Here is a 22,756-nt window from a genome sequence, read left to right on the forward strand (position 1 = left end):
TCCCTACAGTTGTAAGAGATCAAAAATAATTTACACAAAAATGCCACCCGAACCTTTCACCTCACAACAGAAACTTCTGATACAGAGGGTTCTAAAAAATATTAAAAAGTTATGTGATAGCCTCGAACACCAGTAAGCAAATACAGGCTTGTGGCAAACTAGACCCCAAAATTATTATATTTCCACCCAACGTGTATTGGCCTTTCCATTAGCACATACCCTTAGTGACACAGCTAATCTAAATGAAGCTTTTTGTCCTCTATTCCCTCAGTCACCATGCTCTGGCAGGGCAGGGCAGCAGGTCAAACCTCTTGAGGAAGCTTTTGCTGAATCCTTCATGTGAAATGCCTTTCTCTTAAGGCATTTCACAAGTTCAGAGAGCTCCTGTTTAACTTTTACAGTTAAAAAAAACATTTAGAGCATATAAAGACCTCTTTGTCCAATTTACAAAAAAAGGCAATTTATGCAACAAAACATATCTCTAGTCTATTAACACAAAATCCCACAAGATCAATTCGGGACTCCTCAATTTATTCATTTTTAGTGCAGGCAATTACACACCCATGCTAAAACATGATGCTTGTGGCCAAATCTCCCTGAAGGTTCAAAAGCCTCTCTACCTATAAAATTTATCAAGAGTTAACAAAATTTAAAGCTATAAAAACTATAAAGATCACTTTTCTGTCTAAATTCCTACGTAACAAGTTATTAAATAAATGTTGCACCAAGCAACATCTGAGAGCAGAATGACAGCATCAGTTTCACAAAAACATTCTGTCACAGTGAGGGGGAGAGGTGGTGTGCAGGCAATTATGAAAAAATTTAATCATGAAGAAAGGTACCTCTATCCTTACTCTTACAATCCAACACCCCAAGAAAAGGTCAGCACTCAAATACAGCTAGTGTTTTTTGGAGTACATGCAGAAATAAATTCTTTAATCCAATTAGTAAACACTGTCAGAAGGGAAGAAGGCTGGGTCAGGCACACCTTGTAATTTCTGTGTAAAACACCTGTCACAAAACTACTACAGGTAAGTAACACATTTTTCAAAAGTTTCAAGAAGTGAAAATTCAAATACTATCTCCACTCTCTGCAGTGGGCAGGAATTTCTGTAAAGGTTTTGTTTGCTCTCACCAGTGAGATTCCTACTGCCAGCCAGGACAGGTGTGCTGGAACTATAAAATGAGACAAACAACAAACTGAACTTTAAACAAGAATATCAAAGGGATATGGAGCTTAAAAATAAAGACAAATCAAGAATGAGCACAACCCACACTGCGACCTGCCTTCACAGATTAGGAACAGACAGCACATCAGAACCAACATTGCTGGTTTGACATTATCTTCTTCCAGTGGCCAAAAGGGACTTTTATTACCACAAAAACAGAAATGGTTTTCAAAAACAGTTTTACACCAACTCCCTGATAATCTATGATGGATTATGGTGTTGGAAATTTTGTTCAATATGAGAATTCTTTGATGACTTTGTCTCTTTCCTCTATTTATTAAAAAAAAAAAACACTCAGCATGCCTACCTCAAAAATCAATTTATAGTAATTCATTGTTTCTAATTGAAATGGACAGGTGGGTTGGATATGACACAAGTCAGGCTAAATGTAGCCTGATTTAATAAATCAAGTAGCTTCAATATGGAAAGGATGCTAAGATTACTGTTACACACAAGTATTTCCTCCCTATTTCACTATCAGACCTAAGTAACACCTGCCTAAAGGCCACAGTAATGTTGTAAAAAGATAATTCAAGCACCATTTAAGCTTCAAACAGATGCTCAGATGTTTGTTAAAAGGCCTGCATTTGTTTCAGTATTGGTATATTTTGCTATATGTAAAAGCTTATACAACTATTTTGGTATCTGTGCTCTTCCACAGTTTGGGCATTAACCCTATTTTTGCAACAGGATTATTTGTCTCTGCTTCTGAAGTTTCTCACAGCTGAAGACCTAACTACAACATAAAAAAGCATGTTATGCAGAAAGACAAATCTGCTCTGTATGGGTAATAATTTTATACTATATTACAATCATAATTTATATTAAAAATATTACATTATTATGTTATATAAAATATATCACCTATCTTCAGGATCCACTGCAAATTCAGTTTTACTTGCCAGAGTGTGGGATTATTTGGAGGTGGTATAGACTTTCCACTCTAGAGAATACACTTTGAAAAATACTGTTAAAATCATTAATCATCTACTGTGGCATCAGTTCAGCAGCCACCAAACATGATTTCTTGCTTTTAGTAACTTTTGTCAGTCATGTTAAAAACATCCTAAGGTCTTAAAAACACAGCATGTCAGAAAATGCCAGAGGACAGGCTTGGATTAGATACCAGGAATTAGGAATTGCTGGCTGGGAGGGTGGGCAGGCCCTGGCCCACGGTGCCCAGAGCAGCTGTGGCTGCCCCTGGATCCCTGGCAGTGCCCAGGGCCAGGCTGGATGGGGCTTGGAGCAGCCTGGGACAGTGGGAGCTGTCCCTGCCCATGGCAGGGGTGGAACAGGATGATCCTTAATGTTCTTTCCCACCTAAACCAGTTTGGGATTCTGTGATCTCCAAACCTTCCTTTTAATCGGATAAAATCACTGGAAGGAAGCACCAGATCCATCTGAGTTTAGCAGTAATGTGCTACAAGTACTTTTTTTATTGATTTAGCAGGAAATATGAGAGATTAGAAGCTCTGCTAGCAAAACATCAGCACAGGACTGTAAGAGGAGGAGCTGAGGGATGCTCCAGCCAGGTGACGGTGCTGAGCTGGGTCCATCATTCCCCGGGCTGTCCACGGGCCTCTGCTGATGCAGCAGCAGTGGAAAGAGAAAACAGCCCATGGAAATGACAGCAGGAGGCCTCCCAAACTCCTGGCAATCCAAGGAGAAATGGCAATTTTCTAGTCGGCCCAGCTGGAGCACCCAGAACGTTTTTCAGTTGGGAATTGACACAATGTGGGATTACACAACCCTGCATTGGGACACGGGACCCAACCACCCGGGAGCCTCCTTCCACCCCCCTGCACTCCAAAAGTGACCCCTGATGGAAATATCAACAGCTTCCTTATTTCTGCAAACACCTACAATGATTAAAAATGCAGCCCAGCACGTTATCCCTCAGCACAGGCAAGGGAAAAAATTAGATTACGGCCCCACAAACTCCCAGCACAGATTAAAAAGAATAAATAAATAAATAAACAAACAGTGCTTGGCATGAAGGCGTATGAGGTAATGCAAAGCCCAGCAGCTCAGGTGAGATACCAGTTCAATTTTAAACTAAAGTATGTTTCACTTTTGATACATATTATCATTCATAAGTATAAAAACAGTGTGGTAGGAGTGAGAAGGCAAAGTGAGCCCCAGGAGATCTGAGATCCTGCAGAGGAATGAAAAGACTCCATCAAGAACAGGACGGAAAATAAATCAATTTATCATCTAGCCATGAACAATAAATATCATTATGAGCACATAAGAAAAAAACAGGTATAAATATCTGGCTTTTCAGTCCTGGACGCATTTAAAGGGACACAGGGACATCCCAGGGACCCCAAGGGATTACAGGATCCCTGTAAGGAAACACTCATGATCTGGGTAAAGGGACACAGGCACATTCTGGGAACCCTGGCAGGAATCCCTGGATCCCTAAGGGACACAAGGACATCCAGGGGACCCAGCGCGGTATTGGTTCCTGGATCCCGAAGGGACACAGGTACAACCCAGGAACCCTGTGAGGGATCCCGGGAGATGCCCCAGCCCGGGCGGGGACACGGCGGATGCCGGTGCCCCGGCAACTCTCCTCAGCGCCGGTGTCGAATTACGCAAGGCATCCCTTCGTCTATCGCGACACAGGCCCGCGCCACGAGGGGACGGTGACGTCGGGGCAACCGGGGGATCTCGGGGGCCCCCTTCGGAGCTGGCGGCCGCTGGGTTCACCCGTCGCCCATGCCCTTCGAAGGCACCGCCGAGGGCGCGCTTACCGTCCGTGCCCTGGGCCCGAGGTCGGTGGCGGGGTCGGTACGGGGGTGCCTCGGCCCGCGCCGCTCCCGGGTCCCCTCACGGCCCCTCACGGTCCCCGCCCGCCTCCACGTCGCCGGCGCTGCCCCACTGCGCGTGCGCGAGGCCCGCGCGGGGCGGGGCGCGGGGCATCACGGGAGTTGTAGTTCGTGACGGGAGGGGCGGCCATGACACCTCCCGTGTCAGCCTGGGTGATCCCCCAGCGTGGGCAGCAGGGCAGGGGGGATGCTGCCCCTGTGCCCCTGGGCTCAGGTGAGAGCCCACCTGCAGAGCTGCCCCAGCCCTGGCTCCAGCAGCACAAGGAGCTGGAGCTGCTGCAGCCAGTGCAGAGGAGGCCACGGAGCTGCTGCCAGGGCTGGAGCCCCTCTGCTCTGGAGCCAGCCTGGCACAGCTGGGGCTGCTCAGCTGCACAAGAGAAGGCTCCAGGGACACCTCAGAGCCCCTGCCAGGGCCTCCAGGGGCTCCAGCAGAGCTGCCCAGGGACTGGGGACAAGGCCTGCAGGGACAGCAGCCAGGCAATGGCTCCCAGGGCCAGAGGGCAGGCACAGATTTTGGGCTCTTGGCAATTAGGAATTGCTGGCTGGGAGGGTGGGCAGGCCCTGGCCCAGGGTGCCCAGAGCAGCTGGGGCTGCCCCTGGATCCCTGGCAGTGCCCAGGGCCAGGCTGGATGGGGCTTGGAGCAGCCTGGGACAGTGGAAGGTGTCCCTGCCCATGGCAGGGAGTGGCGCTGGAAGAGGTTTGAGGTCCCTTCCAACCCAAACCCTTCTGTGATTCATTCTGATTCTCTACTCTGCGCCTGTCCCACATTTTCAGTGGGACATGAGGTAAGACCAGTGAATCCAACAGTGAATGTCTGAGGGTGGGAGGATTTACCAGGCCGTGTCCTGCCTTCGTGCTGCTTTAAATCATTGTTTCTCCAAGAGCAACCTCCAAAGTGGGGTTTGTGCCATCAGCAGCAGGTTCCAAGGTACCCATTGGCTCATTAAAAGGGGAACTTCCCAGTGTAGTGCTGAGTTTATTCCCACATTCCATGTGGTGCGTGACAGCAAATCCCCGTCCGGGCTGTTCCCCATCCCTGTCCCTGGGCTGTGCATGTCAGCAGCAGGTCTGCAAACAGCACCGTGGGTGTAACCCTGAGCAAACACTGCCACGTTACAGCTCTGGGGCTCAGCCCATGCTCACACAGCGCTGGGTGGGAATGGCTGCGCCCACAGAGCTGCGGCCTGGTCAACAGCACGGCTGTGCAACGCTGTGTGACAAAATGTAAAGGTTTTGTAGAGCAACTCCTGTGCCAAAAACAAGCGCTGTGGGTTATAAACACATCTACTCACAACATGTCAATTTGTGTTTCACTGTCATCCCAAGGACAGGTTGGGCAGGGCTTGGAGCAACCAGGGATAGTGGAAGATGTCCTGAGGGTGTGACAGGATGAGATTTAAGGCCCCATCCAACCCAAACCATTCAGTGATTCTAAAACAACAGTGAAATAAAGATACAGCACTATTACCTAAAAGCATTTCTAATGCAAAATGATCATGGCAAACATGGCCTTCTAGAGCTTTTCAATTAAATTACTGCAGCCAGGTTCACTGAAAACAGGAATAATGGCAGTCTGTTACAACCAAAATATGATTTAGTTCAGCAAGCATTGCTCTAGCAATCAGAAGACTACACAAAGATAATCCCTTCTTTCAAGTCTTAGGCAATTTAATGAAACAGTCATTTCTCACTGAAGGAGATTTTAGTTAACCTAAGTGTAAATTAAATTTCATTTCCTTCACCTGCAAATTCTGCAGCCACTGTTCTTTCAGCAATAATGTTCTCCATTGCACAGAAATCATGAAGGAATGACCCTGAGGACTGAACCTCTGCAGTCTGTCGAACAGCTCCCAAAATTCAGCTGGGACACGATTGCCCATCTGGGCAATAACAGCATAATGTGCTACTGTCATTAGATCAGAATTTATTTTCAGTTTAGACATTCTCAGCAGCTGATCATGTGCAGTCTAACATGCCAAAATTTCCTTTCCTGTCAGAATCAGGCCATCAAAATAATCAGCAACATAAAATTAATTCTTTTTATTTAAGAATTTTTGGCATATATTTGTAGTTTTTTAAATGTGTTTTTCTAACTTCTTGGCATCCAGCAATTTGTGAAAACCAACATACAGAAGGTACCATTAAGACCTTCTTATTAAGAAAAAATACTTGAAATTAGTTGATTTGAATGATGTTTTTTCAAATATTGCTTTCCTCAATAGTATTTAAGCAAAGCCAGACAGGTTTAATGCTGAAGAACTTGGGACTAGATTTGCAGTACTTTGGTCCCCTAAAGAAGCCAACTCTGAAATTTTCTAAAAGTCTTCAGTATAAATGGAGCTGCTACTTGGTCTAGGGAATTCTGGTAGAAGTCCACATGCCACCATCAGGTGCCTAAACCTTTTGTAAATCTTGTTTTTAGCAAGTAGCAAGCACGTGGGAATTTTCTCAGTTAAATTCAACTCACTTGATCAATATTATTCTGTCACGTAAGGATTTCCTTAATTTCTGCCCGCTTCTTCTTCTTCTTAAAGAAGGCTTTGTGCAGTCCTTTGCGTCCCAGCAGATGATCTCATGCACTCCAGCCCAAACCTGGGCCTTTGCTTTCACTCGATTTTCATTTAGCTATTCACAACACAACAGGATTATTGACCTATTCTTGAAAAAGAATAGGGGCAGAAGAGTTATAACACAAATCTCCTGACAGGGCTTCCAGTGAAGTGCCTCACACAGAAAGTTTTGTGATGTAGATTGCTCCCTTTAGGTATAACTGCAGCTAATAAAAGCAGTGGAACACCATTCCAGAGACCATAAATGTGTAATCTTACTTGCATTATCTGCCTGTTTTCCTTTTTGCAGCTTTTGCAGAAGGCCTGGTGTTTAAATATGGTGCTGGCACACAGCTGGAAGCCTGATGCTGCAGCCTAATCTACTATACACTTTATTTTCTCTGTTATTTTTCAATGCATTTTCTTCTGTAATAATATCCTAAATAACTAAAAAAAAAAATTATGCAGACTTTATAAATTGTCTGAATACATTCACAAATTAAAGGAGCCCCAGTAAAGCTCTTGCTCGACTTTTTGTTGTGTTCCCAGCTGTTTAGAGGCGGATATACTCTAAAACTTCGGCCTGTTTATAAGATGCCCAGCATATTAAAACAGCATGGAAGGGACAATCCCTTCAGCAATGCTCAGGATGTCAGAACATGTATTCTTGTTTAGCTGAAGAGCTGCAGATTGGACTGGGCATGACTGAGGCACCTCCAGTGCTGGGGACAGCTCTGGGCCCTCAGGACAAGAGAGACCCTGAGGGGCTGGAGCGTGTGCAGGGCAGGGAACGGAGCTGGGAATGGAACGGAGCCCCAGGAGAGGCTGAGGGAGCTGGGCAGGGGCTGAGCCTGGAGCAAAGGAGGCTCAGGGGGGCCCTTGTGGCTCTGCACAGCTCCTGACAGGAGGGGACAGCCGGGGGGGTCGGGCTGTGCTCCCAGGGAACAGGGACAGGAGGAGAGGGAACGGCCTCAGGCTGGGACAGGGCAGGCTCAGGTTGGACACCAGCAGGAATTTCCCCATGGAAAAGGAGGTCAGGAATTAGAAGGGGCTGCCCAGAGAGGTGTTGGAGTTCCCATCCTGGAGGTGTCCGTGGAATGACTGGATGTGCCACTCAGTGCTCTGGGCTGGTGACAAGGTGGGGATTGGTCACAGGATGGACTCAGTGGTCTTTTCCAGCCTAAATGATCCCGGGATTCAGTGATCTAGGAGGAAGCTGCAATACACTGATCCGATGGGGGGCAATGTTCCAAGGATGAGGTAACAGCTGATTAAACAGCGATTCCAAACTCAGGTCCAAACCAAGTTCCTCATTAAGGAAGAGAAACAGCATTAATCAAGGTCTGACACGGAGGTGTCTGTGCCTGAGCTCATTGCAAAGTCATGGCTGTGGCTGCAGGGGTACAGGATCTGTGAACACTGCAGAGCCATTCACACCAGGTCTGACCAAACCAGGCACTGGCAGGAAACGAGGCACCTCACCAAGGGCACCAGGCAAAATTAGATACCAGAGTAATTAATTAACTGCTGAGAGAAATCACAGTCACAAGAATAACACTGGACCACAGTGACAGATCAGGGACTGCCTGTATAAAAAGTGCATTTTTAGGCCTGCCTGAGAGAGGATTTTAGGGAAACTAAATCATAAAGAACAGTCCAAAACTGCTAGAATCCAGAACTGCTGGTTTAGTTTTGAATCTTTTAAAGAGCTCTCTGGTTTGGTAGACAGGAAAAAGCAGGAATTACCACTTTCATTCCTTACTAAGCACAGGGACACTTAAAACCCTTCACAGCTGGGATGCAAGACAGCAGCAGAATCCATCTTGCCAGGAAGAGGCAAAGTTTGCTCAGTTCACTTTATCACAAATTCAGTTATTTCAGGGCCTCCTTCTGCCTGGGGCCTGTCTACAGGTTTTCAAAAATTTTGTCACCACTTGAAGTGTTTATAGCTCTGAACACTAAGAATTCTGCGATTCTGTGCAATAATTGCATGAAACGACTTATTTTAAGTAAAATCCCAGTTTATTATAATGAAAATTCCACAAGCATGGTAAAGAGGTTTTAGTTGGATGTTGAGTTTTTTTTTTAAAGCCAGAACTGCGCCATTATAAATCACTACAACAGAACATAAAGCAACATTCTCTTTCATCATGCCTCAGGAAAAAAAAAGGCATAATATTTCAAGGAAAATAATTAAGGAAAGTATCACATCAAGACTTTCTGCTTTTAGTAAGCTAAGCAAATTTTGTATGCAGCATAACTCCTCTAGCTCATCCATAGATTTGACATGAAAAATCTAAATTCTTCATAAATTATGAGCTTTTGTTGTCACAATGTAGTCCACAGTTCTTCACCAGGAACAGATAAAGCCTTTAAGGTGAAAGCCTCAAGTACTGCACTAGCACTTAGTGACATCAAGATGCTAAGATACATTTGCCTTTCATAAACAGATTTATTCTTACATTATTTAACCTAAACTCTAATCACACCAAACAGCTGGCAGATGAAAAGTAGTTCCAGCGAGAAAAATACAAGAACATCAGCTTTCAAATATTTTAAATAAACAAACAGCTGCCATTTTAGTGGCAAAAGAGATTCTCCTGCAAGCAATTAAGTTTTTTATTCAGCTAAAATGTGCAAAGAAAAAAGTCTCAAATTGAGAGGAATATTAGCAGTTCATACTGGACATGAGGGAATAAAATCCTTAGGAATTAACTCCCTCAAGCTGTTTTCTTGTCATATACTGCAGCAGATCCCTTTGCAGGACTTCCATTTGCAATGCCATTGCTTTCCAACTGCAAACAAAAAACAGTGTCATTAATTGAGATGTCAAATTAGAACTTCACATCTAAAACAGGAACAGCTGGTGACAAAAATGGCTTTTAGAAGCAAGGCCAGCAAAGATAAATGGAGAAATATGGAGCAAGAACAAAAAGTGGTGGTGTCTGTGTAGATTTACAAATAATTATTGTTTCAGGGGGAAGGGAGGAATGAGAGCAGCAACAACATTTATGAGTCTTTGCATTGTGACAGAAGATAAATAATAAAAGCATAATTTATATGCACTAAGCATTCTCCCCCATTACGAGCGGCAGAGCTGGCTGAAGAGAGGGGCTGTTTTTAATTTCTGCTGGTGATTTGCCAAATATTTGACTTTTTTTCTTTGAAAGAACAGCCAGCTGTTAAAAAAAATAATAATTAATTAAGCTGTTTCAGGATACAGGCACAATTCCTCCAAGACCAGAAGACTCAACTATTATACTAACTGTATCTTGAAGCACCAATTCCTAGATGGCACAGCAGTGGTGATTGCTGTTCCCAAGAAAGTAGCCACCAAAATATCTGTAAGCACACCCAACTGTTCACCCTCCCGAGCTACCACTAGGTGGCCCATCCCGGCGCTTCCCTGCTTAGCTGGGTGAATTAATCTTACTTTATGGCTTCCAGATCCGTCCTCCTGGTCTCTCTTGGCAGCCGCAGGTCCCCGAGGGTCCCCAGTGCTGCCTCCTGGCCCCTGCTTGGTGCCTGGTGGCTCCTGCACAGCTTTCTTGGGCCAGACACGCTTGATGAAGGGGGCAATCATGGGGTAGATGTAGGGCTCCACAAACTTCTTGTAGACCCAGAGGAGAACAGGGATCACGATGCAGGGAATGCACACCATGGCTCCCTCCTGTGCTGGGACAGAGATGGTGGGGGTAGTGGGGGAAACAGCTTAGGTGGGAGCATTTGTATGCCACAACCTGAGAAAACAGTATTTACAAAGAAAATAAAATCCATATTTCATATTCAAACGTAATTATTCTGTAATTATTAAGCAGCTGCTAAAGCTTTAAAAGTGTTGTGTGTTCCAATGTTATAAAGCCTCCAAGAAAGGGAACATTCTTGCCATTTTAACAAAAAGAAACAAACCAATTTGCTATTATTAATCAGTCCTACAGATGCAACTAAGGAAAACAAATTCAGGAAATAAGAGTTTTTGCTTAAGCCACACAAAAACAGTTTAGGCAGCAAGCTGCCAGTATTAGCCCAGTTCCCACTATATTATGAGTCTAAAGGGTTTGTTTTGCTCAACCCATTTTTATTTAAGGAGAAACTAAACAGCAGAAAGCAAATCCATCCAAGGGGTTGCTACCACTGAAGGGCAGGCTAGTGGAAAAGAGAAAAAATTCCAATCAGGATTTGAGAGAACTAGCATATGGGTTACTGTCTTCCTGCTGCCCTCACTTGATCCCACACCAAGCCCATACAATTAACTGTTGGAAAATGAACCATGACCTCTCTCTGAAACCCACAAGGCATCAAAATTTGCACCTTGGGGTCTATGCTAAAAAAAAAAAAGTAAGAAAAGCAAAGCAAGGAGGCAGAGAGGTCCAGCTGGGAGAGGAAGCAGTTAATTAGGGCTGGACCTGTCCCTGCCAGTGCTGACAGTAATACATTAGACACACTCTGCTGCCACACAATTTTGCCCTTCACAGTCCCCCTCTCTAGGCTGCTGACATCTCAATTCTCACACCAAGAAGCAAAACAAAAGCTTTCCAAGATGGAGAGTGAAAAGGCAGATGTGCACACCTCACTAGGGACCAATTTTGCTTTTTATTTTATGTTATCCTGAGGATTTTTAGCCCTGTGGAAAAGGAGAGTATCAATTTCCAGTTGACTGCTCTGGCTGCTTCAAATACACTTTAAATCTACTTTCTGAGGTCTGAGAGGAATCTTACATTGAGACAACACAAATGAGGTAACCCTTTCAACTTATTAAAAATATACTTTCAGATATTTCAGATACGTTATTTCAGATACCATATTTTCAGATACTCCACCAGAACTTCCTAAGTATTAAATTTGCAGCAAAATGTGGATTCATAAAGCAGCTGAAGAACATGCCTGGAGGGAACACCTCAGGCTGTAGAATCATTACAGAATTATGGAATTATTTGGGTCACAAGAGAGCTTCAAAATAATTTCCTTCTATTCCCTGCCATGTGCAGGGACACCTTCCACTGTCCCAGGCTGCTCCAAGCCCCATCCAGCCTGGCCTTGGACACTGCCAGGGATCCAGGGGCAGCCCCAGCTGCTCTGGGCACCCTGGGCCAGGGCCTGCCCACCCTCCCAGCCAGCAATTCCTAATTGCCAAGAGCCCAAAATCTGTGCCTGCCCTCTGGCACTGGGAGCCATTGCCTGTGTCCTGTCCCACGGAAACACAGCCCCTGTTGTGCTGCCTCTGCAGCCACTTCGTGTCTAAAAAATTCCTGCCCAAAAAATCATCCCTACCTCCGCCTGATGCACCAGCGATCCCTGGGATCAGCGTGGAACACCGTCCTGACGAATTCCTCCGGTGACCTGGTGACGCTCCGCCAGCTGGTTAGCAAGGAAAATAACAAAAAAGGAGAAAAGAGGAGTGAGGGGGTGACCGGGCGGGTGATGTCCTGCGGCGGGCGGTGCCGCTGCCCTCGGTGAGCCCACGGCACGGAACGCGCTCACTGACGGGCAAACCTCGGCACGGCACGGCACGGCTTTGTTCCCAGCGCCCGGAAAACGCCACAGGGGCAAACCCGCCGGGTTTTCCCCGTTTTCCATAAAGGATGAGGAGCCCGGGAGGCTGCCTGATGTCAGGCGTTGCCGTTCTGCTCTCCGGGGGCGGTTGGGGCCGGTGCAGCCCGTGAGCCCCCGGCCAGCGGCGTGGCCCGGCGGCCGTGGGCCGTGCAGGGCGGGGTGTGGGGAAGGGATCATTCCCTGCTCCCGGTGCACCCGGTCCTCCGCACCCACCTGCGCCCGCACCGGAACGGCCCTGCGCTTCCGGGGCGGCGCTTCCGGCCAATGGCCGGCGGCAGCGCGCATCACGTGACACGCCAGGCCACGCCCCAGCCGCGCGGACGGGAAGGCGGACGCGGCCCAGATTCCTGATTATCCCGGATTTGGGAAGGGGGGAACTGTGGGATGGCCCGGCAGCCGGCGGGAACACGCGGCCCGGCTTGGAGGGCCGATATTGGGAAGGAATTGCTGGCTGGGAGGGTGGGCAGGCCCTGGCCCAGGGTGCCCAGAGCAGCTGGGGCTGCCCCTGGATCCCTGGCAGTGTCCCAGGCCAGGCTGGATGGGGCTTGGAGCAGCCTGGGACAGTGGAAGGTGTCCCTGCCCATGGCAGGGGGTGGGATCAAGATGGGCTTTAAGGTCCCTTCCCAGCCACACCACTCCACGATTCTGTAAAATTCACTGCCCCTGACCCACAGCAACGCCCAGCGAAAGGTCAGAACTTGTAACAGAGCAACATAATCAATCCAAATTTTAAAAGATTTTATTTATATACATCTGTCCAGGCAGATTTATTCCCGAGCCATTAGCTTTTGCTTCTTCAGCTTCTTCTGGGAGATCTGGGAAGCAAACACACAAAAAAGAACAGTGAAATTAGACTTCCCAAAACATCAAAGTTATCTTTTAGAAGTGCTGCAAACTATTAGGAATTGTTAATTAGGAATTCCCCCACAAATGATACACTCATCACACCTGCACATGAACAGGAATCCCTACAAGCACTACACTACATTGCTTGCAGGTTGTAAACTAAACTTATTTTATTGCACACACCCAGGGTTCACACACATAATGCTGTAGCTGCTTTGAGGCAGGAAAGAACCAACCCTCCGTGCAATTAAAAAATGGTTCTCAGGGCTTTTAAGTGCTAAATACTTGAGTTGGAAATTAAAAAATGGGGTTGCTCAGAAAGAACTGATTTTTTTCATGGGCATTCCAAAGGTGTCCTAAGATTGTCATCACAGCAACCCCTCTCTGCCAGACCCTCGGCTGTCCTGACAGCATCACAGGAACAGAGCACACGACACAGAGCACACAACGCCAGTACCTTTTTCTTTTGGGCAACTTCTTCCTCCGGCTTGGGCACGATCTGCTCCTTCTCCGTGAGGATCATCTCAATATGGCACGGGGAGCTCATGTAGGGGTTGATCCTGCCATGTGCCCGGTACGTGCGCCGGCGCATCTTGGGAGCCTTGTTCACCTGGATGTGCTCGATCACCAGGGAGTCCACATCCAGACCCTGGCATGGAAGAAAATCTGTGAGCCACTTTCATCTTTAAATAATTCATTTCTGCAGCAAGAATGTGAGGAATCGCCCCAGACACTGCTGCTGGTGAATGAAACAGCCAGGCCTGGTGGTGTCATGGAGCTCAGGGTTTTCCAAGGATTCACCACTGACACAGCCAGGCCTGGTGGTGCCATGGAGCTCAGGGTTTTCCAAGGATTCACCACTGACACAGCCAAATTGGTGCTATCATGGAGCTGAGGGTTTTCCAAGGATCTGCCAATGGAACTGCTGAGCTTGGCAGTGTCATGGAGATGAGGACTTACCAAGCAAGCATCATCTAAAATGACAAAGTCCGGCCCTCACACATCACAAAAAATTTAAAATTGTGCTGATGGCTCATTGTCTGTGGTTTTTTCATGGTTACTCAAAGGTATTACTCCAACACTGCCTGCAAAGCTACCAGATTAAGCCTATAACAAAGACAGCAACCGACCAAGTCAGCTATTGATTTCACATGTCTTAATTTCACAGATTTTGAGATATCTGAACAGCCGTTTTGTGTGAAATTTTTAAATTTAGATTTCCCCTGTGAAAAACTGCTGCTGCCATTTAACTTGAGGAACACACATAGCCTGCTTTAACAGGGAGCCACACCAAACCCTCCCTACAATTAAATATTGTGGATGAAGCAGGTGGCAAGTGGCTCTGCAGGCCAGGCCAGGGATGCTGAGAGAGGGCCTGACACCATTGCTTTGTGCTCAGTAACACCCACCTTGAGCTCAGCATTGCTCTCTGCATTCTTCAGCATGTGCAGCAAGAACTCTGCACTCTTCTTGGGCCAGCGGCCCTGTGTCCAGCCCCACTGCTTGGCCTGGAATGAGAGAGCAAACAATGGGACTCTGCTTTTGGCCTGGTCCATTCCAGTTACCTTCTACACACCTTTAACTTGCCATTATCACAGAATGGTTTGGGCTCAAGGAGACCCTGAAGTTTATTCAGTGTCACCCCCTGCCATGGGCAGGGACACCTTCCACTGTCCCAGGCTGCTCCAAGCCCCATCCAGCCTGGCCTTGGACACTGCCAGGGATCCAGGGGCAGCCCCAGCTGCTCTGGGCACCCTGGGCCAGGGCCTGCCCACCCTCCCAGCCAGCAATTCCTAATTGCCAAGAGCCCAAAATCTGTGCCTGCCCTCTGGCAGTGGGAGCCATTGCCTGGCTGCTGTCCCTGCAGGCCTTGTCCCCAGTCCCTGGGCAGCTCTGCTGGAGCCCCTGGAGGCCCTGGCAGGGGCTCTGAGGTGTCCCTGGAGCCTTCTCTTGTGCAGCTAAGCAGCCCCAGCTGTGCCAGGCTGGCTCCAGAGCAGAGGGGCTCCAGCCCTGGCAGCAGCTCCGTGGCCTCCTCTGCACTGGCTGCAGCATGTCACTATCCTTCCTGTGCTGAGGACCCTGTATCTTATGGATATAGATTAGAACGGATTATCATCTACTTTATTTTGCTGCAGACCAAACCCCACAAAATTTAATCCCTTGACTTAATGCTGCCAACTGGATGCTGACACTCCACGGAGACGCATCCTCTGGAATTAATAGCCTTTCCTCCCTCTTGAGCAACATGATCTGGTGGAAGATGTCCCTGTCCAGGGAACTGGAGTGAGATGAGCTCTGGGGGCCCTTCCAACCCAAACCACCTTGTGATTCCATGTTTAAATGCAGATTTTCCACCAGCAATGACAGACTACACCCACACCCTGTCCCCATCACCTTTCTGTGTTAAGCACCCAGAGCCAAGTCTCCCTGCCAGGGTTCCCAGGAGCTCACCTGGGCGCACCTCCCGACGCCGCCGTTGTAGCGCCGGAAGGGGACACACTGCTTCTTCAGGGTGACATCCTTCAGGTACTTGGTGGCCTTGCGGATGTGCATGCCCTTGATGGCCTGCGCCGTCTCTCGGGTGTTCTGCCAACACAGGGCACAGAAAAGATCCTTTGAACAAATCCTTATAGGAGACAGCACGAGCTCAACCCCGCCTCTGCCCTCCCTGGATACAATTCTTTCCACTCACTAAAGAATACCCAAGTCTAAGACTGAAAAATAATTAATAATTAACATTTTTTTACTCTGTTACCACTTTTCTAACCCCTGGTATGACTGCCACTACTAAATTTGTGTTTCCAGCATACTTTTTTTTTTTTTTTAGGAAATATTCAAGTCTCAATAAAATTATAATTTTGGTACCTATACTATTCATGGCTCCTGTTTGGCCACTAATCTAAAAAGGCAAGATTTGGATGGATAAATTCTCACTAAAACCTCAAATACAGCACCTCAGAGGAACTGATGAAGAAACACTGGGGCAATTGTTAACAATGTTGTTTTCTCTAAAAGAATCGTAAGAGAAGAAAAGGCTCAGTAAGAAAAATTAAGGATAAAAGATCGGTCTTTTAGACAGCATTTACTGATTGTGTAAGCCAGCTCTAAGTATAATCCTACCTATTCCTAATAAAAAAAAAAGAAAACCGAAGTTAAAACTTCGTATTACACTAAGCAGAAAATGATCTGCTAAGTTCTAGTTTCATGATTAAATAACACTTCTGAGTTGTTCTCTGCACCTAAGCCTTTTCCAGATGAACTGAGTTCCTAGTGCCATACAGCACAGAACCAAAAAGAGTAGGAAAAATTAAACAATTTCACACCAAACACTAGTCCAGCGTCTGATAAATTTACTCCAACTGTTTTGCTGCTGTATTTTGTTAACTGAATTAGGCAAGGACAATTCTAGAATCCAGACTCTTAATTTGTTGTGGATGGAGACCATTACAAGCAGCTGACAGCAGTTCTTTAGTGATTAAAAAGATACTTCCTTAAAAAGAGGAATATTGCGAAGAAATTCCTGAGGGCGAGGAGGCCCTAGCACAGGGTGCCCAGAGAAGCTGTGGCTGCCCCTGCATCTCTGGAAGTTTCCAGGGCCACGCTGGACAGGAGCTGAGTCCCTAACCACGGCAGAGGGTGGAAAGAGATTATCCTTACAATCACTTTCAATCCAAGCCAGTCTGGGCTTGTTTTAAAAACTAATAAGAAAAACTAGCAAAAACTACTTAAAACAAAAAATAAATTTACGATTGCTGCTAATCACACACTCCTTACCTTGAAATGCACACGCAGGTTAGATCCCCGGGACTTGCATGCTACAAGAGAGAAAAAAGACCAAGTTTTAGAATCAAAACCTCACTGGCTTCCGGGAAATCCCACACGAACTCTCCTAAAACAGCAACTCACATTTCGTGGGGTTCTCCGGATCCAGGGAGTAGCGCACCATCTTGAGAGCTCAGCTGAAAAACACCAATTGAAACACAATTAATCTCTAACACTAGCACACAGGACCCGGACTACTCCCCTTACCGCCGCAGCTGCTCAGAAATTACGTATTCTTTTCACAGTTACATCCAAAGGTGTCCTAAGAAAGTCATCATCGCAGCCATGGATTTTCTCAGGCCTGCCCCTTCCCCGCATCCGCGCCCGCCTCCCGCGCTCCATCCCGGGGAATACCGCGGGCGCGGGGCATGTCGTAGCGATCCCGGTGTCCGGGACGCCGGTGCCAGCGGGGATGGGGCGGGATGGGGGCGGATGGCGGCGGCTGGCGCGGGACTGGGCCGACCATGGCTGCTCACCTCGGGGCGGCGGCCGCAGAGGAAGAGGAAAGGCGGGGCGCGCCGCCAGCGCGCGCGCGTCTCGCGAGATTTCCGGCGGGGGGGGACGGTCCGAGGGAGCGCTCCGCCCCCAAGATGGGGGCGGGTTTCGCTGTGAGGGCGGTGCGCGCCCGGAGCGGGTCCCTTGCCGAGCGTGTGAATAAATCCTGCTCTGGGGAAAGACGTCGCAGTATTCACGCTGCCGTGGGGAAACACATCGCGGTATTCACGTTGCCGTGGGGAAACACATCGCGGTATTCACGTTGCCGTGGAGAAACACACCGCGGTATTCACCCTCAGCTCGTTGTGCTGGTGCTTTTAGCAAGGAGATCAGCGTGCCTCTGGCACAGCACCACCACCCTCCCAAGGGAGGGGATTGCCCCGCGCCGATCCGCGCTGAGCACCTTGGACGCTGTGAGCAGTGTTGGTCACTGCAATATAAGAAAGACATTCAACTATTAGCGTCAAAAGGATGGCTACGGAAATGGTGAAGGGCCTTGAGGGGAAACCGTGTGAGCGGCAGCTGAGGGCGCCTGGTCTGTTCAGCTGGAGGGAGGGGAGATTTATCGCAGTTATAACTTCCTCGTGAGGGAAGAGAAAGGTCAGGCATTGATTTCTTCTCTCTGGTGACCACTGACAGGACCCAGGGACAGCTGGAGCTGTGCCAGGGGGGTTTAGGTTGGATATCAGGGAAAGGCTCTTCCCCAGAGGGTGCTGGCACTGCCCAGGCTCCCCAGGGAATGGGCACGGCCCCGAGGCTGCCAGAGCTCCAGGAGCCTTTGGGCAGCACTGTCAGGGATGCTCAGGGTGGGATTGTTGAGGAACTGGATTCGATGGCCCTTGTGGGTACTTTCCAGCTCAGGATATTCTGTGGTTCATTCAGTCAGGATCATTCAGATTGGAAAAGACTTCTCAGATAATCAAGTCCCAGCTTTCCCTGATCTCCACCGTGTCACCAGCCCAGAACACTCAGTGCCATGTCCAGGCATTCCTTGGACACCTCCAGGGTTGGGGACTCCAACACCTCCCTGGGCAGCCCCTTCCAAGTCCTTTCCAGGAAGAAATTCCTCCTGATGTTCAACCTGAGCCTCCCCTGGCATAACCTGAGGCCATTTCCTCTTGTGCTGTCCCTTGTCCCTTCAGGGAGCAGAACCCGACCCCCACCTGAGAGCACAGAATTATTACGTTTGGAAAAGGCCTTTCAGATAACAGGGTCTAACTCTCATCCCAGCAGCCACCACCGTGTTCACCATTAGATGGCAGCTCAGGATGGGAATAAAGCAGCACATCGCTCACAGAGGTGTCCCCGAGACCAGAGCGAAGAGATTAATTCAAATTCATATTTATCAAACCTCAACTGGTATTTACTGCACCATTATAAAATAATCACAGACTGACTCATTAAAATAAAATATTTTTCCTTCCCATTTGAGGCAGCATTTGCAACTAGAACTGCTTGGGAAGCAGCTCAATAAAAGCAAAATATTTCCTGAAAGTGGTGCAGCAAAAGTGTCATTGAGAAAAAAATGACAGAATGGAGGGAAAAAAGAGACATATTCCTGAGATGGCAGTAATCTGGTGTGCAGGCACCTCCCCAGCATGAGAGTCTGGGTTTAACTCTGAGTTTAGAAATAAGCAGAGGGAGAACTTGCGGTCCATCTAAATCCTATGAACAGGAGGCTGGTTTTGGATCTCTTGTTTAGGGCTAAAAAGCCACAAAGCTCTGCAGCTAGGACTTTACCCAAATGGGAAGAGGAAAATATTTGAGCTATCACAAATATTTACCTGGCTAAAAACCATAAGAGCTCTAGTTGTTACTGCAGCTCTCCATTTACCTGCCTTAAAATGTGCCTTTTTCTTTGGTTTTGGGGAAGCTCTCTGCAGAGTCTCCAAGCAACTTTCAAGCACTGATCTCAAAGCCTGAAACATGCTGGGGTGTGGGCAGATATTATTTCTGAATAGTATCTGTAGAATCACAGAATTATTTCGAAGGAACCTTAAAAGTCATCTCATCCCACACCCTGTCATGGGCAGGGACACCTTCCACTGTCCCAAGCTGCTCCAAGCCCCATCCAGCCTGGCCCTGGGCACTTCCAGGGATCCAGGCCACAGCTTCTGTGGGGAACAGTATGTAGCACTAAGTTTTCAGGTACAATAAATTAAAACTGGCTTAAGCTGGGATCCTCAAACACTCCCACAGTCTTACCCACCACACTGTAGGAATCCCCTCTCTGAACACACCCGAATGCAACTCTTCTTCATCCTTTCTGCCCTTCCCTCTGCACCTTCCTCTCTTTTCTGGTGGGGCAGGAGCCCAGTCTTTACGTGGGAAGCACCTTTACACACAGCTGCTTCTGTGGCAGCAGTGCACAAAAGCAAGGAGATGTTCAAGAAAAGCTGGAGGAGAGGTGTGAAACACAAGTACTTGACACATGATGGAGATTATCACCTGTGTTCATCAATCAAACCCTAAATAAATACATTTTCAGTTTCCCCACAGGTGGAACTCTTTTGCTCAGCTTGTAAGGGTTTGCAGTGATGGAAGGTTAGCACAGAATCACGGAATGTCCTGAGCTGGAAAAGGCTCGCCAGGGTCATGGGGTCCAACTGCTGGCCCTACATAGACACCCCAAAAATCCCAGCCTGTGCATCCCTGCGAGCATTGTCCAAATGCTCCTGGAGCTCTGGCAGCCCTGGGGCTGTGACCCTTTCCCTGAGATGTTTTCAGCTTTGTTGGGAACTTGACAAGAGCTCTTGTGGGCAGCCTAGCACATTCCTGGTGCTGGGATCAGGGCTGAGGCAGCTGAGCTTGTGCCCTAGTTGGGATTTCACCACATTTTTCCCCCACTGCACCACCTGCCTGGGATATTTGGGTTACGTGAGTTAACTCCAAAAGAGCTTTCAGATACTAAGCAGAAAATTCAGGCAGGTGAATCCAAAACTGTATTCTTGAAAACTCCTGTATTGGAAGCAGGTGCCTGCTAATTGTACGGGAACCTCAAATCCAAAAATCCACAGGACTTTCCCTCAGGCTCCGCTGCTGCCATCCCTCTTGCTCCCCTGTCCGTACTGCCCAGCCCCGGTGCCTGTGCTGTGCACACCCAGGGGGACCTGGCTGTCCCAGCAGGGATGGACAGCAAACACCATACACCCATGTGCCTGGACCTGAGCAGAGCCTCTGCTTTGTGCTCTGGCAGCTCCTGCTGGGAACATCCTCCTGTGGAGGGTGGATCACAGTGGCAGCAGAGGCTTCTGCTATCTCCTCTGCTCTGGAGCCAGGCTGGGAGAGCTGGAGGTGTCCACCTGCACAAGAGAAGGCTCCAAGCAAAGCCATCTAAGGGGCTCCAGGAGAGCTGCAGAGGGACTTGGGGCAAGGGCTGGAGAGACAGGACACAGGGAATGGCTTCCCCCTGTGATGGGGGATAGATGGGAAGGAATTCTTGGCTGTGAGGGTTGGAAAGCCCTGGCACAGGTTTCCCAGAGCAGCTGTGGCTACCCCAGCCCTGGGAGTGTCCAGGGCCAGGTTGGATGGGGCTTGGACCAACCTGCAATAGTGGAAGGTGTCCTTGTCCATAGCAGGGGTGAAGCTGGATGAGCTTTAAAGTCCCTTCCAACCCAAACCATTCATTGATCCCATGATTCTCTCCTGTGGCTGTGCTCCTGGGGTTGGAACGTGGCTGTATCCCTTATCCTGCCATGGAAAGGCCCAGCAGGCAGTGGGGAGTGTTCAGGTACTGGAGTGTTGCATCATGCAAGTCCTTTTGTGTCTTTAGCTGTGAGTGAGCAAGCAGCCTTATCAGTGCTACTGGGAGCCAAATGTGACAATTAGCCAATGTCCCTGACAGTCCTCATCCCTCCTGACCAGAGGGACAGCTCCAAGACTGGCTGGAGTTATGTTTTCTCTGTGCTGTGGGCTGTGCTGAACCCCTGCAACACACAGAAACACTGGGGCTGACTGACCAAGCTTAGCTCTGGCTCACTAAAACACATTCTGTATCTGCTCTTCTACAGGAGAGGGCCTGACCTGTTCTTTGCACTGGAATGGAAGCCAATTCCTCAAATCTTTTTGTAAGATATCTTGGCATTTCTCTTAGAGACCCAGCTTTTGGAGTCCAAGGGTTATGTAGGGATATTAAACTGTCATTCATGAAATTGCACACAAATAGTTCCTTGTCCTAATGTTTAAGCAGAAAATCTTGAAGACAAAGACATTTTAAATTGAAACCAGCTTGAATGCTGCAAACACTGAGGATTTTCAACCATCAGACAGCCGGCTGTACTTCCTTCTGTGAAATCCTCTCTGCTGACCAGCCTACAGTCTCCTGCCCTCCTTGTCCCAGATGCTTGGCTCTTCCAGAGGCACAGCTCACCCCCACTGTTAGCCTTTTCCTCCCACAGTCAGCAACACAGCAGCACTTGGACACATGGTAGGCAAGTTCTCTAGCTAAAGAGTTTTCCACAAACATCTAGAAATCTACTGATCCAGTCAATGAGACACAGGAGCAAGATCCTAGAATTGCAGAATCATGGAATGGTTTGGGTTGCAAGAGACTTGAAAGATCATCCATTCCCACCCCCTGCCATGGGCAGGGACACCTTCCACTGTTCCTGGTTGCTCCAAAGCCCCATCCAGTCTGGCCTTGGGCACTGCCAGGGATCCAGGGGCAGCCCCAGCTGCTCTGGGCACCCTGGGCCAGGGCCTCACCACCGTCCCAGCCAGCAATTCCTTCCCAATATCCTGTCTGTGCCAGGGCCCCCCCACCCTCACAGCCAGCAATTCCCTCCCAATATCCTGTCTATCCCTGCTCTCTGGCAGTGAGAAGCCATCCCCATGTCCTGGCACTCCATGGAAAGCGGGGAAATGCACCTCCAAAAATGGACTGACCTTCATCAGAGATTTGTTCTGCATCAGTAATTCTGTCTTGGTCACTTGGAGAGCTCAATTATGTCACCACTCCACCCTGTGACTTTCAAGAAGAGATTCTTCCATAGGGAGCATCTTACTTAAGGAGGTAAGTTATTTATATGCATATATTTATGAGCATATATCTGTACATACATATATAACTCATCCTAAGTGTATCATCTAAAACATGTGAACAACTTAAATGTTTTTGATTCCCTCAGGGTCCTCCTAAAACACAGGCAATTCTTTACAAGGAGAGAGTAGCTGCACATCCTGTTTAAATAATTTTTGTCATGTGTATGCTGTACCTAGAGCAGGGGTGAGGAAAGAGCTGGGGAGCTCAGTGTCAGCTGAATATCTGTGCTTGCCATCACCACTGCTGGAGTGTGACGCAGTAGCCACAGCACCTTCCCCACGCTGCTGGTGACCTGCCTGCCAGGATCATAGTCAAAACAAGGAAAAAAACAAAGCACAGCAATCGGTGATGTAGTCTTAATACTAAACTTTTTTGGCATGTTGTCCAGA

The 22,756-nt window shown here is 48.0% G+C and overlaps 3 protein-coding genes and 2 non-coding genes across 18 annotated transcripts in view; all 5 read right to left on the minus strand.

Annotated features, from left to right (window-relative positions):
• The window catches only part of DYM (dymeclin), a 211,214-nt gene extending 207,095 nt beyond the window's left edge, over window positions 1–4,119 (minus strand). For 10 of the 11 annotated variants that reach the window (XM_071425865.1, XM_071425864.1, XM_071425859.1 and 7 more), the window contains exon 1: window positions 3,986–4,119. The gene's annotated coding sequence lies outside the window, so the exon portion shown is untranslated. The remainder of the gene's footprint in view (window positions 1–3,985) is intronic. The other variant, XM_071425855.1, reaches the window with a different exon arrangement.
• A 4,494-nt stretch (window positions 4,120–8,613) lies between these two features.
• CUNH18orf32 (chromosome unknown C18orf32 homolog) lies at window positions 8,614–12,468 on the minus strand. 4 transcript variants are annotated; one of them, XM_071425849.1, is made up of 4 exons: window positions 12,377–12,468; window positions 11,882–11,968; window positions 10,044–10,280; window positions 8,614–9,405 (listed from the first exon to the last, which is right to left on the minus strand). In XM_071425849.1, the coding sequence occupies exons 3-4, from the start codon at window positions 10,269–10,271 to the stop codon at window positions 9,331–9,333; spliced, it is 303 nt and encodes a 100-aa protein (XP_071281950.1). In that variant the 5' UTR covers window positions 10,272–10,280; window positions 11,882–11,968; window positions 12,377–12,468; the 3' UTR covers window positions 8,614–9,330. The 4 variants fall into 4 exon arrangements, with proteins under 4 accessions (XP_071281950.1, XP_071281951.1, XP_071281953.1 ...); XM_071425850.1 differs by having other exon boundaries at window positions 10,044–10,285; XM_071425852.1 differs by lacking the exon at window positions 12,377–12,468 and adding an exon at window positions 12,104–12,370 and having other exon boundaries at window positions 10,044–10,285.
• Window positions 12,469–12,886: 418 nt separating this feature from the next.
• Window positions 12,887–17,407, minus strand: RPL17 (ribosomal protein L17). Its single transcript, XM_071425847.1, has 7 exons — window positions 17,308–17,407; window positions 16,916–16,968; window positions 16,784–16,824; window positions 15,461–15,595; window positions 14,419–14,517; window positions 13,467–13,658; window positions 12,887–12,978 (listed from the first exon to the last, which is right to left on the minus strand). Exons 2-7 carry the CDS (start codon window positions 16,953–16,955, stop codon window positions 12,931–12,933), a joined length of 555 nt encoding a protein of 184 aa, XP_071281948.1. The 5' UTR covers window positions 16,956–16,968; window positions 17,308–17,407; the 3' UTR covers window positions 12,887–12,930.
• LOC139589535 (small nucleolar RNA SNORD58) lies at window positions 13,319–13,386 on the minus strand. Its single transcript, XR_011679041.1, has one exon. It is a non-coding gene; the product is annotated as a small nucleolar RNA SNORD58 (small nucleolar RNA).
• On the minus strand, window positions 17,046–17,114 carry LOC139589536 (small nucleolar RNA SNORD58). The gene has a single exon (XR_011679042.1). It is a non-coding gene; the product is annotated as a small nucleolar RNA SNORD58 (small nucleolar RNA).
• Window positions 17,408–22,756: the final 5,349 nt, after the last annotated feature.

This window comes from Agelaius tricolor, unplaced genomic scaffold (genome assembly GCF_023055355.1).
Source record: "Agelaius tricolor isolate 1412-34295 unplaced genomic scaffold, bAgeTri1.0.p SCAF_4, whole genome shotgun sequence".
In the NCBI taxonomy this organism is placed as follows: Eukaryota; Metazoa; Chordata; class Aves; order Passeriformes; family Icteridae; genus Agelaius; species Agelaius tricolor.

Bases quoted from the DNA above. Each gene is read 5' to 3' on its own strand.
- CUNH18orf32 (XM_071425849.1), bottom strand. From the start codon at position 10,271: ATGGTGTGCATTCCCTGCATCGTGATCCCTGTTCTCCTCTGGGTCTAC. The intron at 9,406-10,043 runs GTAAGATTAATT...TTTTGTTTGCAG, and splicing joins ACGGATCTGGAAGCCATAAA to TTGGAAAGCAATGGCATTGC.
- RPL17 (XM_071425847.1), bottom strand. From the start codon at position 16,955: ATGGTGCGCTACTCCCTGGATCCGGAGAACCCCACGAAAT. The intron at 14,518-15,460 runs GTGAGCTCCTGG...CTCTCATTCCAG, and splicing joins GCGTCGGGAGGTGCGCCCAG to GCCAAGCAGTGGGGCTGGAC. The intron at 13,659-14,418 runs GTGGGTGTTACT...CTTCCATGCCAG, and splicing joins AGAGCAATGCTGAGCTCAAG to GGTCTGGATGTGGACTCCCT.